This window comes from Papilio polytes, unplaced genomic scaffold (assembly GCF_000836215.1).
Source record: "Papilio polytes unplaced genomic scaffold, Ppol_1.0 DF823901.1, whole genome shotgun sequence".
Taxonomy (NCBI): domain Eukaryota; kingdom Metazoa; phylum Arthropoda; class Insecta; order Lepidoptera; family Papilionidae; genus Papilio; species Papilio polytes.
In genome coordinates, this window is record NW_013525303.1 from 1,783,082 (window position 1) to 1,797,823 (window position 14,742).

The 14,742-nt window shown below is 34.3% G+C and overlaps 3 protein-coding genes across 4 annotated transcripts; 2 read left to right on the forward strand and 1 right to left on the reverse strand.

Moving 5' to 3' along the window:
- Window positions 1-4,597: 4,597 nt before the first annotated feature.
- On the forward strand, window positions 4,598-9,219 carry LOC106102900 (protein TSSC1). 2 transcript variants are annotated; one of them, XM_013282516.1, is made up of 10 exons: window positions 4,598-4,753; window positions 4,871-5,002; window positions 5,139-5,285; window positions 5,466-5,552; window positions 6,296-6,487; window positions 6,977-7,101; window positions 7,170-7,271; window positions 7,590-7,721; window positions 8,507-8,682; window positions 8,914-9,219. In XM_013282516.1, exons 1-9 carry the CDS (start codon window positions 4,712-4,714, stop codon window positions 8,667-8,669), a joined length of 1,122 nt encoding a protein of 373 aa, XP_013137970.1. In that variant the 5' UTR covers window positions 4,598-4,711; the 3' UTR covers window positions 8,670-8,682; window positions 8,914-9,219. The 2 variants fall into 2 exon arrangements, with proteins under 2 accessions (XP_013137970.1, XP_013137969.1); XM_013282515.1 differs by having other exon boundaries at window positions 8,507-9,219.
- On the reverse strand, window positions 9,218-10,925 carry LOC106102901 (RNA-binding protein PNO1). Its single transcript, XM_013282517.1, has 3 exons — window positions 10,572-10,925; window positions 10,214-10,376; window positions 9,218-9,587 (listed from the first exon to the last, which is right to left on the reverse strand). Exons 1-3 carry the CDS (start codon window positions 10,805-10,807, stop codon window positions 9,243-9,245), a joined length of 744 nt encoding a protein of 247 aa, XP_013137971.1. The 5' UTR covers window positions 10,808-10,925; the 3' UTR covers window positions 9,218-9,242.
- Window positions 10,926-11,162: 237 nt separating this feature from the next.
- On the forward strand, window positions 11,163-14,393 carry LOC106102841 (NADH dehydrogenase [ubiquinone] 1 alpha subcomplex subunit 10, mitochondrial). Its single transcript, XM_013282435.1, has 5 exons — window positions 11,163-11,266; window positions 11,351-12,066; window positions 12,409-12,582; window positions 13,080-13,295; window positions 14,217-14,393. The coding sequence occupies exons 2-5, from the start codon at window positions 11,362-11,364 to the stop codon at window positions 14,319-14,321; spliced, it is 1,200 nt and encodes a 399-aa protein (XP_013137889.1). The 5' UTR covers window positions 11,163-11,266; window positions 11,351-11,361; the 3' UTR covers window positions 14,322-14,393.
- The last annotated feature ends 349 nt before the right edge of the window (window positions 14,394-14,742 follow it).

The following is a 14,742-nucleotide window of genomic DNA, read 5'->3' on the forward strand; positions in this document are numbered from 1 at the left end:
CATTCAAACAAATAGAGACGGTAATAACTCTCTCCCCCTGCAATAGACAAGATACAAGAAAGGCGGCAAGTGGAAGTCACTCTGCGTACATTGTCTTACCCTAAATTCAGTCCAATTTCTCTTTCCACCTTTTTCGTATAAGGAAAGGATAATCGTAAGTAAATAATTTTCATTTGCATAAACATGTTATACTTTTCAAGCAATGCCGCACCGTTTATCTACTTTACATCGCCAACGATATATGTATCCTTTCAACCCGACTCTCGTAAGCTTCGCCGACCACACAGCCTCTTTATCGGGGCTGCATAAACCGCGGCCCGTTTTACTAAGCTCCATTAAAAGTCCAAAAAAAATCAATATTAAAAAAATACATTTTATGCAGGGACTAATTTCTAAATTAATGTTTATAGTCTTTTTTAAATAAAATTATCAACAGATATCATGTTGGATTGAACAATCCCCTTCATTAAACAAAGATCCGTATGTGAAATTGTTAAATCAATTGATATGGATAGTTTTCCAAATTTAGCTTTATATTTTTAAACTAGCTGTTGCCCGCGACTTCGTCTACGCAATATTAACGTAAAAAAAGTAGCCTATGATATGCCCGTCTACGTCAGCTACCTTTCAGTGAAAGTCCTGTCGAAAACGGCACAGCCCTTTCGGAGATTACCCGGAACAAAAGCGGCTTGCGGACAGGCGGACAGACAAAAAAAAATAAATGCGATTTTCGTTATTATCAACGCAAATACATCATCTTCCCGAAATCTGGAATTTTTCTTTTGATATTACGACCAGACACTTCAATTTTATTATATGTATACAGAGAAAATTAAAATCTATCTTGGTAGATCAAAAATACTAACGTTGCATTTTTTTTTCGTAAAGTGAACCTAAAGTTTAGAAGCCCTGGTATATCGCTTTCTCGGCGCGACGCGGTCACATAAATGGGACGCAAAAAAAGGACTACAAATCCGACTTTATTCCCGCCGTACTGACTATGGTGACCATATTCGAACAGTACTTTATTTAATTGGTGTAAAACCAAGATTGGTCTTTATCCTTAAACTTTAGGTAATAAAATATAGCTGTTTACGCTATTCCCTACAGCTTATGTCATGAGTAACCATTCGATTATAAATATGGTATATATTAAAAAGGTGTGAAGTGCTTACTTTGTGTATCAGCTTAGATTTTCCCAAGAAATTGCAGTTTCCTTCGTACCTACGATTGATATTGAATCTTTATTAAAATTCGTCATTGTCGAGCCCATAAATATGAGTTGAGTCACGTATTTAAGGACTGGACACACAATAAGTTCAGCTATCGCATAACTGTTGTGCGATTGTCGATTGTTTTGCAGCTAATTCAACTGTTTAGTTGCACAACTAAAAATCGAGTAGTATGCGCACCTCCATATAAGATAGGAATCAAAGCGAGACTAAACACTTGAGCGAAAGTATAGTTTCAGCTGTACACCCGCTCTAAATGTTGGATGAGTAGAAATTGTGGATATCAAATCACTTTTGTGGTACGATTTAACGATTTATATCTCAACAGAATTTCCTGATTTAATTTCACGGTGAGACTTGTCCCATAATTTGAGATAAACATGGCAACACTAACGCAGACGTCCTTAAATATCTCGAGACTGGATCGTTTCGCATACCGCGGTTCAAAGCCGCCGACAGCCCGACCAGCATCGCTTGTCGATATATTTTCGGTGCTAATAGGCTGGATGCCATCGCATCACCGTTTTTATGTCCTTTTAAAACAAAAAACAAACTCTCACAACTTTATTAGCTAATGGGGTAGTTAAATCTTTAGATAAGAAACGATTACCATGATTATCTTGTTATTTTTTTGTTCTTATTAAGTTTTGAATGGAATATTCCTTTGACAGTCTGTTTAAAGACAGAGAAACAGAGCGACAAAGAAGGAGACAGGCACAGTTAGACATAAACAAAATCCTTTAATTAGACATTTCTTTACTTTCTGAAAAAATCTACTAGTTATTGGTATATTAATAGTATAATATTAACTAATAAGTAGTATTTTAATAGTATAATAGTGCATTAAGTTATTAAGTCTTAATAATGACAGACACTAGATAGATCTTTACATAGGGTAACTCAGGTTGGCTGACATTTGTCGAAATCTATTTTACTCTACGCAATGGGTTTCTCCAAAATGATTTATTTTGCGCTTATATCATGGGTTTTGTTCATAACAGAATTCCTGGAAAATCAAAAAATGATTTAAGAAATATTGCGCGCAAAATTTACCTCGATACCAAACTTTTTCTGGAATTAACCGTCATTGTTATAAGGATAAGAAGTAAGGTAAGATTAAGGGCTTGTCCCACCAAATTGTAAATTGTCTGATAACAATCCAACTTGTAAAATATGTGATGGAAATGTCGGATTTTGTTACCTTATCTGACAGTGACGTCATTTTTAAGCTATCTGAGCCTCTATCAGCCAGTGGTGGGACAGGCCCTAAATATGTTTTTTTTTTATATTTTCTTTATAAAATTGTGCTATTGACGGTATATGTATCAAAAATCTGTTTTAATTTATTGTTAGTTTTTTTTTTATATAATACGAGGTGGTAAACGAGCAAGCGGCCACCTGAATCCACCGAAATGGAAAGCGACCGCTGCCCATAAACATCCGCTATTGTAGATGCGTTGCCTACCCTAATTGACGGAGGAGGAGACGCACATAAAAAGGACATTTCCCCTTCCTATGCATCTCCTTCACCGTCCAATCCACTTTTTCCTCCCATTCTTTCCTCTAAAGAAAAGGGTAGAAAGGAAAAGGGACTAAAATTAAGCCTCCGGCACCAACTTAGTTGTTTCTGAAGAGTTAAATCTGATGGTAGGTTTCATTTTATTTTGTCCAATTTTTGCTTCTCTCTTATTAACATATATTTTCTTAGCACCATGTTATACGATCTGTATAATCTTGTTCTCTTTGGAATGTTAACATCAAAGTTTAAATTTAGAATTCGCCTTTTCGACGATATTTTAATGAACGAACGAACGACACAAGCGGCCAGTGTCTGTTGCTAACTGGATTGTTTTTTTCTTTTTCTTTATCAAACCTGCCTTTGAAGTCTAGGCCGAGGCAGACGCGGCGCCGCAGACTTGTTTGTGCATCGGGTTGTAAAAAGCTAATTATTTCTATTTCGGAATTCGAATGACGACAATGTGTAAAAAAGTACTAAATCCTGTTTTATCTATCCGTTACAAACAGGGATAGATCAATTGCCAACTTTTCTTCGAAGTAATTTACGATACTAAGTTAAAGTATAAGGTTTTTCTAATCCATTTAACTACACATTGTATAGCTTCGACAAAAAAAGAAAATGTACATACATAACCAAAGATACTGGATGGCGCCAACTTGCTTATCAGATTTCCCACCGGAAGCTGTCTCGAATCCAGATTATACAATTAAAAAAATGTTTTTTAGTCATTTAATGCTTGATAGATGACAATAAAATAAATATTTAAATATTAATGAATACGCTAATAATTTACATCACCTATAAGTATTGAAAAGATAGACAGCTAGCAAGCTCAAAGATTTAGAAAAAAATTAAAGTAGTTGGCTGTTTGTAAAGTCCCTTACTCATTAAAAAGATATGACGCTATTGTTTTCGTCCATTAATCTATGGTTCAATGTCGTAATCGACTCCAGTAATGTACGGATGTTCCCACGCCTATCACTCCACGATTCCGGTTTCCAGGACTTGTATCTTTCAATATCCGTTAGTATACGATATATTAAATATGTTAAAACATTAGTATGATTCATTTTCATTCGTACTATGTGCTTAAATGTTACTATGTACCTTTATACAAAGTTTTTATAATTAATTTAAATACCTATACGATGTTTTCACTACTTCCTATGATTCATCCTTGTTGTACATATGTTAGGTACATACGTGACAATTTATTTAAACGATGTATGTGAGATGGAAATTCCGTTCGAAAGACTGGAAATTACCACCTTCATTTGTTATTGTCATAGAGCTATTTTAAAGTAATTTTCTGTACTCAACTGTATTTATCGGGTAGTTAAAGGCAATTTCCTACAGTCATTTTCATTGATTGTTCTTGATAAAATATTGTTTCATACTTTGAAAGATAAAGATAAACATTTCCGAGTTGCTTGTCTTATGTAGTTAATAGTGCATAGGCATTAGACTAGGCTAAATAGTTAGCCATCAATGGCGATTCAGAGATATGTTCTCGAGCAATGTGAAAATGTTTTTAGCAACGATCAATGAATTATTTTTAGAAGTTTGAACAATTATTTTATAGTCGAACCTGGTCCAATCATGAATATTTGTAATAGATTGACAACAGTAAAATAGCACTAATTAACAGCTCAAACATCGAAAAACTATGTTTAATTTTACCAAACTATTCATGTTTTATTATTGGATAGCCGATATCCGATACCGATTCTATTTCACGCACTTTTTCATATTTGAGAATTTAGGCTTACAATATATGTAAAATTATTTTCTAATCTACTCCATCTTTCATCTGTAAACCATAGACATCACAAGTGACGTAAGATGTCATATATGTTAAACGTCAGATTTTTTAAATAAATTTTTTAGTTCATCTTATTCAAGAACTCTTGTACGTTGAAATTCAGTTTAAAAACAACGATATATTTTACACTGATTTGTGATGGATGAAGGAAATTCAATTATATATGGACTCGAACATCAGGTAAGAAACAATATTATCTTAATAAAAATCAAATTAACTTGTAATACATTTTTCTTTATTTCTTGACGATTCCAAGAAATGGTGGTTATTCATTCATCTATTTGTTTTTTTTTTCAGACAAGAGCATTATCACCGCAGTATGAGAGCGATGCTATTCGTTTTCTAATCGGCACTCAGAGCCTGAAGCCACAGTCTAATCAAGTACATGTTGTTGAACTGGAAGAGGATACTGGTGCTTTGCACACAAAGGTACTTATAATCATTCCAAAGATCACTTAGACTATCTTAATAAATATTAAAAGTCCACTATTTCTATAGTGACTATTTGACAGGACTTATACTTAACATAAAACTTAAATATGTTAAAAATAAACTCTTTGTACAGGTATTCAAACATGATATCGGTGAGATCTGGCATCTCCGCTGTTCACCACATGATGTTGCTACATTACTCACCACACACAACACTTATGATCCAGAGACATCGCAATGCACTATGGGAGTGTCTATATACAAGTTGCCCACTGTTGAGGTATGTTACATATTACTCTTTAGACAGAGATTAAAAAATATCAGAGTTGACATGCAAAATATCAGTTTTATTTATAATTTATAACTATTGATCAAAACTGAGAATCTAGAAATCTGAAATAGGTATAAACACTAATTTGAAAAAGGCTATTTGTATAGTTTTGGTATATAATCATTGCAGGTAATACCAAAAGATCTTGATGACTTGAATGCAATGCAAGGCAGGAATGCAGAGGATATGGAACTCCTCAGAACTATAACACCTGAGGTAAATATATTAATTACTAGCTATTGCCCATGACTCCACCCGCATGAAATTAAAAAGTAATACAAAATATAGCCTATGTTACTTACAGATAAATTACCTTTCTAATGATGAAAGAAATTTTAATATCAGTCCAGTAGTTTTTGCGTTAATCAAATAATAATCTTTTCTCTTCATAATATTAATATAGATCTACACTAGTATTATGCAAAAGTTTAGATAGATGGATGTTTGTTAGAAAGTAGCTCTATAGATCAATGGATCTTGCTGAAATTTGACATAGATGTAAAATTTAGATTTTTTTAAATGTCATAAGGTGGCAAACGAGCAAGCAGCTACCTGAATCCGCCAAAATGGCGAAGCGACCGCTGCCCATAGACATTCGCAATTGCAGATGCGTTACCGACCCTTATCCGACGGAGGAGGAGACGTACATAAAGAGGATATTTCCCCTTCCTATGCATCTCCTCCACCATCAAATCCACTTCCCCTTCCCATCCTCTTCTTATGAGAAAAGGGTGGTAAAGAGAAAGGGACTTAAATTAGGCCTCCGATAGAAAGAACACATAGGCTATTAATAATTTTATTTGCTAATTCCACACAGACAGATTCAGGGGTGACAGTCAAATGTTTAAAACATACAAAAAATTATGTGTTAGTAATGTCACTTTCTTTAAGGAAAATGCATTGGCATATCATTTTTTCTCATATCTAATACAGATATCATATAATTATATTTCACATAGAAACCAGAAGAAGAGATCCGTTGTGCGGAATGGCACCCAACAGATGCTAGTCGTATCGGCATTGTATATGAGAGTGGTGTTACCGTTCATGATGTGAACACTGGAGCCCCACTGACGACTGCCACTCCAGAGGCGAAGTCCCGGCTCAAGTTCACCGGCGGTAAATGGAACCCACATCAGGGACATTGTCAGGTGAAGTTTATATAGCCATATCTTTCATTCTCTTTAACAAAATGAGATAGCATGTGTATACAAGTGTTGCCATGACAGTAACTTATAGTTATGCATCTGGCTTATATACATTTTTCTAATTAAAACATTAACTTTTGTAGAGAAAAAAACAATATCCATGATATTCTTGCTAGTTTTCTAGCATGATTTGTAAATACTAGTTATCTAAACAAACAAATAAATTCATTAGAATTCATTCATAGAACAGATATGATTTCTCTGCATAAAAAATATTATTTCACTGCTAACTATGATAAAGTAGAAAATATTTTATTTTTGTATGTAACAAATGAATACCATAACATCAGGACCAATTTAAATAAAATTGAAAATATAATATCACTGAGTAACATAGACTAACTAGATGTTATACTAGAAAAAAACAATTTTTCTATTCCACACATACACTAGTAAAAGCTAGTCGTACATAAATCTTAACCATGTTAACAGTTTGCGGTGCTACAAGATATGCATATAAAATGCTACGACACGAGAACTGACTGCAACAAGCCATCTTGGACCATAGACAACGCTCATAGACAACTCGCCAGAGATTTGGACTTTAATCCTAACAGGTTAGAACTAAACTAATTTTGTCTATTGTTTCTATTAAGTAATAAACTAATATGTTAATGTTTTTCAGACAATTCCATTTGGCAAGTGCTGGAGATGACGCAGCACTCAATATATGGGACTATAGGAATGGAAAGGAGCCAATATTCAGTAGAACTGATCATTCTCATTGGTAAGATAATCATAACAAAAAAAAGTAGGAAGTGACGGTGGAGGGGACACACAGTATGGGGGAACTTTCTCTTTCTGTATATCTCTATTTTAACAAAGATGGATTCGCCGAAATAGAAAAGCGACTGATTTACTAACCTTTATGGTGAATGGGACACACTGAAAAAGAATATTTACCCTGCATAGTCCAGTTGTACGTTATATCCACTTCCTACCATTTTCTTATAATAAAAATGGACTGAAATTAGTTCTCCAGCTTCTTCATTTTACATTTTCAACTAAAAAAATAGACAGGGTAATCCAGAGATTTTGTTTCCAGGGTATGGACAGTACGGTACAACACGTACCACGAACAGTTACTGCTGACAGGCAGCTCTGATGCCCGAGCACTGCTCACTGCTGCAGCCAGCATTTGTGATACTGATGATGATGGGAAGAAGCTCAGTCAGGTGTAAGTAGTATAATAGGTTGAAGTGGTTTTAATTGACAAATGGTCCTTCGAGCCGGATAACACTATTAATAATAAACCGTAAACACACACTTCTTTGTTGCCTAAGATGTCAGCAATTACATCATATCTTTGAATAATTCTTTTTTTAATAAAAAGCCCTACACTTACGTCATGCTTTAGGCTATATATTTTCACACCATTAAACTTAGGGGGTAAATATTTTGGATAAAAACCCTAATGTGGAAAAGCGACCATAAGTTGCTGCCAACATCAAAAAGCAAGATAGCCAAGGTTTGTCATGTCATGTAATTTTGACATTTGCTTGATAGCAAATGTCAAAATATTAATAAAATTTTCATAATTTCATGCGGATGAAGCCGCACGGGAACAGCTAGTTAGTAATAGCCGTGCTCCTTAATCCGCAAGAAAATATAAGAAGTTTATTCAATTGTTTACATTCGTAATATTTTTAATAGTAAATGTCAATATTCAAAAGTTTAACTGACAACAAAAGCCTTTTTCATTGGTTAACAATTACCGTTACCAAGGCAAACATATTTTTTTGCTGCTATTGGTTTGTTTTTGTTCCTTATCCTCATGGCAATTTTTTCCAATTTATTCATCCCCTAAATTAAGTAGCGCGCAAATATTAGCTAGATTCGTTATAATTCTAAAACATGCTGTGATTACTGATGAGCACACATGAGAAATGTGTATTTACGCTTCATTATATTAGTATAGAATATAAATGCGTAATTTTGGATGGATGTTTGTTATTCTGTCAGTTTGGAAGACGGCGTGCTACAATCATACGAGCAGCATGAAGACTCCGTGTACTGCGCGGAGTGGAGCGCCGCGGAGCCCTGGACCTTCGCCTCGCTCAGCTACGACGCCCGCCTCGTGCTCTCCCGAGTGCCACGACACTTTAAATACAAGATACTACTCTGATAATAGTAAAAAGGTTATATCTATACATTATATTGTATGGAGATTATTCTGTAAAATATAAGTATCACTTAAGAAATTTAATCCTACCTTATATTAGATAAATGTGACATTTTAGATGCATAGATGGATGTTTGTCAGGTGTCACCGGAGTGGCATAAATCTCGAAATTTGTGGCATAGATATAAAAAATAGTGTCCAAGAACACATAGGCTAGTAAATAAGGTTTCTTTTTAATTCTTTGCAGAGGAAGTCATGTGAAAAACCTAATTTAGTCTAAATCAATCAAAAAGTAAGTAACTTATTAAATCACTTGTATTCAAGAAAATCGTAATTTAGTCAAGGAACTAAATCTTGACACTCTTACATTGCTAGGAGAGCGCTAGTGAGCTCATAAATTTGTTCAATTTATATGCTTGTTGGTTGTTTTTTTCATATTAATATGTTTTAGATATCAAATTAAACTTTTTTGTTGACATTTAGGCGTATTTGCATATTACCTGTATACTCTAATTATAAAATAGGAGATATTTAAGAGTAAAATAGATACATATAAAATACACATTTTATTTATAACTAAAACCTTTCCGCTACTCTATTGGCAACATTCCTTAGTGTACCATAAACTTTTGAAGGAGGTGATCCCATAATAAGATTACATATAGCTCTCCTCGCCAGTGCTATATTCTGGTAACTGCCTAGGATATGAATTTTCGAGTCTGCCAAAACTATTCTTGTTTTAGTAACATTCTCTATGGTGAATTTTGTTCTGCCAGCTTTGCCCGCTAATCTACCTATTGCTCTACCTAAATGGTCTCCTTGTAATGTCTTTACATCCTTAACTTCAAAAGACTCGACAAACAGGTCATCCAGACGTAGCAAAGCTAATGCATCTTCTACATCAAAGCCGTAAATAAATGCCTGTGAAAAAAGACCAAATTTGAATATAACTATTGACACATTGAATATAAATTAACACTTTAGTATTGTTTTTAAATCCTATAATGTAAAAGAAGTAATCAACCACCTAAATTTGCAGAAATAACCACTGCCTAAACATTGAAAAAGTGGACTCATTGTCAAATCCCTTTCCTATCCATTCTTTATTTAAAAAAGTGCAAAAGGAAAGGGGACTAAAGTTGATTCCAGCACATTCATAAGATGATGCAGAAATACTTCAACTTCATGCCTCTTCAAAATTGAAATGAGAAATTATATACACATATAGCTGGCTGACTATGTTATTTTTGTTGGCCAGTGTCTTGTGTATAACTGTGATTACACCTGTATATTAGTAGAATTGTTTAGATATGTTTGTTATCTCACTTTTTAACTGAATTTTACTATAGGAATATTATTTGGAATAACTAATAATAACACTATAGGAATATCATTATATTGAAGGGAGTGAAGACTGAAATGATGGAAGATTGGTCTGAAGGAACAAAACTTGGTACACACTCAAACTAAAATATGTTTAATCATACTAATATTATAAATGCGAAAGTTTAGATAGATGGATGGATGTTAGAGTTACAAAATATTACCTTAACAAAATCTGCAGCTTTTTGTAGATTAGCTATATCTTTAGTTTCCGGACCAACTCTGATTTCAACATTTCTCGTTTTTGTGTTAAATCTCACTTGAAGTAAAAGATGTTCTACAATAGGAGTGAAAATCTTTAACCAATTCTCTTTTAAAGGAGTATATCTGTAAGGAAACACATATGTTATTGTTATTAAGCTTACAAAGGATAATAAAACTAAAGCAATGGATCACTACATTATTTTAACAAACTTATTGGCACAAACTCGTCTTGCCTTTTCATTTAATACGTAAAAATCGTAGCGGCATTGAAACTTTTAACATTTACACAATTGCTTTTAATTAATTTTGAGGTTATACCTGTGGGCAGGGACTGCCACTTTTCTCATATTAAGTTTACTCTCATTAGGTTCGACATTCTTTTTAAGTCTCTTAGCTTTAGGTTTTGAGAGCTTCGGTTTCCCTTGAATGCCATTATGTTCTTCAACTTCCATTCCATCGCCAGATTCAGAAACAGCTCTTCGTTTTACATTTTTTAACTTCACAGTCTTTTTTGCAGGCAAAAAGTCATCCACGTTTATGTTTTGCACTTCCATTTTTGTTATGTTTTAATTATTCAATACAATAATTGATGAAATAATGCTAAATTGTGATTAAAGTGGTTTTAAAATAATTATCACATGGTCTACAAAACAATCACATAGGAAAAGGAAATCTGACATTGACACTTATTTTACTTCTGAAGTTTGTAGTGATGTTTATCTATGCGACATTTTCTTTCATAACACATTGGCTTCTAGCAAATTAAATTCGAATCCGGTTCTTACTTTATATTGCAACTGTACAGTTTTATTTAAACAAAAAATATTGCATAAGTACCATTATAGATTTTTTAAAATATACAAGTATAGTGCTTTTTAAAAATATAATTTAAAATAGAATCGATATTTTATACAATCGGAATCGTGACGTCGACATCCCTAGGAAAAAAACATGGTGGTGGTTATGTCACAATTTTAAGAGGATATTTTGATTTATTATGAATTAATAGAGTGGTAAGAAATAACTAATTTATTATTATATTTACATGAAAACATGGATGGAAATAGTTATTAAAAACATTAATTTGTTTGTTGTAGGCCAACGAAAAATGGCGACTCTAGTACGTACGACCTTTGTAAAAGTCTTGACACCAGCTCAAGGGGGTAAAATAGCAGCATGCGGCTTTGTACAGCACCGGAGCATAATGGGCAAAGCCCTGCGGGAGTCTCTGCCCCCTCCGCCACCTAAACCTGCACCATTCGATTACGTGAACAAGGATTATACATGGTTAAGGAGTCTGATGGACCGTACAACTCATAGAATGGATGAGAACTCTAAAGTAGTGGTAGTCGAGGGTACAGTTGCGTCTAAGAAGACTGCCTTTGCGAAATGTCTAGCCGAGGATCTTGGTATGAAGCATTTCCCAGAAGCAAATATGGACCTTCACTACATAAGGCCCAATGGTGTTGATCTTCGTTCCTTCGACTGTCAAATACCCGAAGATGCTAGAACATTTGATCATGTTAACTTCAATCGCAACCCTACACATCGTCATGCTGGTAATTTCCAGATAATGATGTATATTGCGAGATATTCGCAGTACATTGATGCATTGGCCCATTTGTTCAACACTGGGCAGGGTGTTGTATTGGAGAGATCACCTTACTCTGACTTTGTCTTCCTGGAGGCAATGTACAACCAGAAGTACATCAGCAAAGGAGTTCGCTCTGTCTACTATGAACTGAGGGGCAGCACTATTGAAGAACTTATGAGACCTCATCTGGTTATTTATCTTGATGTTCCAGTACCTAAGGTATGGTTTCAATTGTAAATAATTAAATTGATAGTTTCTGCACTGGCTAGCTTGTGGCTTAACTCTTTGTGGGCTCAATGAAAATCTAAGTTGTAGAGAAGTGAATTAAATATGCATGTGAAATTTAAAAATATAGTCTATGTTCTCAGCCATAACACAGAGTTTTTGAAATCAGCTCAGTAGTTTTTGAGTTATTTCATACAAGAATACAAATCTTCTTTATAATATTAATATAGTTGGTCAATAAAGCAATAAGTATTAATATATGTTTTTGTTCCGGTAACTAAAAAATATAATATTATACCTATGTAAAATTTTAGTATTTATTTTAATTAATTTCAGGTGATGGAAGCAATCAAATGCCGTAATTTAGATCATGAGGTGAATGGTAAAGCAATGACTGCACCCTACCTGACTGAGGTGGAGCGTCAGTACAAGACAAAGTATCTCCGTGATATCTCGACTCACGCTGAACTGCTGGTGTACGATTGGACTGGAGGTGGTGAGGTTGAAGTGGTAAGTTAGCATAATTTATATATAGTTATATATATTTTTTTATGTAACAACTGCACCAGCGGACAAACCAATTATATGGTTTTAGCGGGGTCATATTTGTGCATCTATTTAATTTGTGTTTTCTGTAAAATTTTACAAAAAAATAAAATAAAATTGTATTATACAACACTTAATGTTAACAACATTAATTTTTATCTTGAAACAAGTTTTGAATACTAATTTTCTGATGTCTAGGTTTCGTTTAGTTTTTATTTCAGGTTTTTCTTAGCTGAACTCTTAAATGTTTGTTTAGCTAATACTTGTCTCTCTTTTAATTAATAGTGGGCAAGTTAATATTGGAGTTTTTTTCCTTAATTTTACTGCACTTTAGCAATAAATTTTAATTTGCTCCTTCTTGTATGTTAAGCAATAATATTTATTTATGTTGAAACCTCACAAAAAATTGCAAATTTTAACTGTTAAAGAATTTAAGTATTTCAAAAAATCCTTCCTTACAGGTGGTAGAAGATATAGAGCGTTTGAACTTCGACAAGTATACGGAGCGCGAGGAGCCCAAGATGAAGGACTGGCGTCTTCCGCGCGAGGTGGAGTGGGCAGACCAGAGGATGCTGTACACCAACCAAAAGGACTACCTCATGAATCTGCTGGCTATACCCCGATTAGATGTGCCGGAGCTGATCACCAGTGCTGATGATTCTTATGAAAGAGAAAAGGTACTTCTATTTCCCAAACTATATTTTCCTAAAACCCCCTTTTAAACTTTGACAGTTTTAGTTGAAAATTATTTTTTCTTCGACTTGAGATGTGTAAAACAGTACATTTCCTGCTCATCCATGGACTTCAGTAAGTTGAGGACCACATTGCGAGTCACGGGTCATATATCAATCACTAATACCTGTGGAACCCTTAGGTTCTAGGATAACATGATGAAAATACATCTAGGGTATCACCACTTGAAGTTATGAATATTAAATTGCATTGAAACATGAGCTGGTAATTAATTTGTTAGGCCGCGAGTTCATGGTTGAAACTAAATGACTGATTTATGAAACCAGTTCAGATCTGATTATCTATTAAAAAGTACTGTGGAGTTCTTACATTTACGGAAAACAGTGTGATGGAACCTAAACAACAGTAGTAGTAACAGTGGTAGAGCCCGCTTTAACATCTTCGCACTGTAGGACTCGTTCTGTGTAATACCACGACCACACAGAAGACAGGCGTGACGTGGAAGCAATTCCGCGTACAGTCTGATGAGTTTGGTGCTGGAGACCCAACTTAAGTCCCTTTCCCTTTCCACCCTTTTCTTAAGAGGAAAGGATGGGAAGGAAAAGTGGATTTGAGGGTGGTGGAGATGCATAGGAAGGGGAAATGTCTTCTTTATGTCCGTCTTCTCTTTCGTCAATGAAGGGTAGGCAACGCATCTGCACTTGCGGATGTTTATGGGCAGCGCTCGCTTTCCATTTATGTGGATTCAGGTGGCCGCTTGCTCGTATGCCACCTTATATCATAAAAAAAAACATCTTGGCAAAGAAATTAAAAGTTACATGAGAAGTGAACCGACCAGCAATGGGAGATTTTTATGTTTTTGGTTATATTTAGCTAGATCAGTAATATAATGTACACATTTTCAGGTAATCTACGGACATCCCGACTTCCATTATTTATATGGATACAACAGTAAGGATGGTCCTGTGCTAACTAAGAACAAAGTGCCCAAATACTACGAATATGTTTAGAAAAACAGCATAGCCAATTAGATTGTTGAAACTGAGAATTATTTAATAAAAACCTTTTAAATGCGTAACAAATTGTTTTTATTTACTTTCTTCAGTTTATAAACGGGAAAATTGCCTATTCTTCGTTAACCCTTAAATATATGAAGTTTCAATTTTAATGCCATTGGACACCTAGAATCGATTTTATTTTAATATTAGACAATTTTCATGTTACCTTTGACTGATAACCTTCAAGTTACAAAACAAAAAGGAGCCTGTCACGAAAATGTTGATACCTTTGAAGGTATGGATTGCGCAACAAGTTTGAATAACAACATATATGAATATCGTTTTGTTTTTTTTACTATTGTTGGCCATTAGTAAACGCAGTAAAGGTAACGGTACACTTTTAAGATTAACTCACATGTCTGTAGAATTTCAA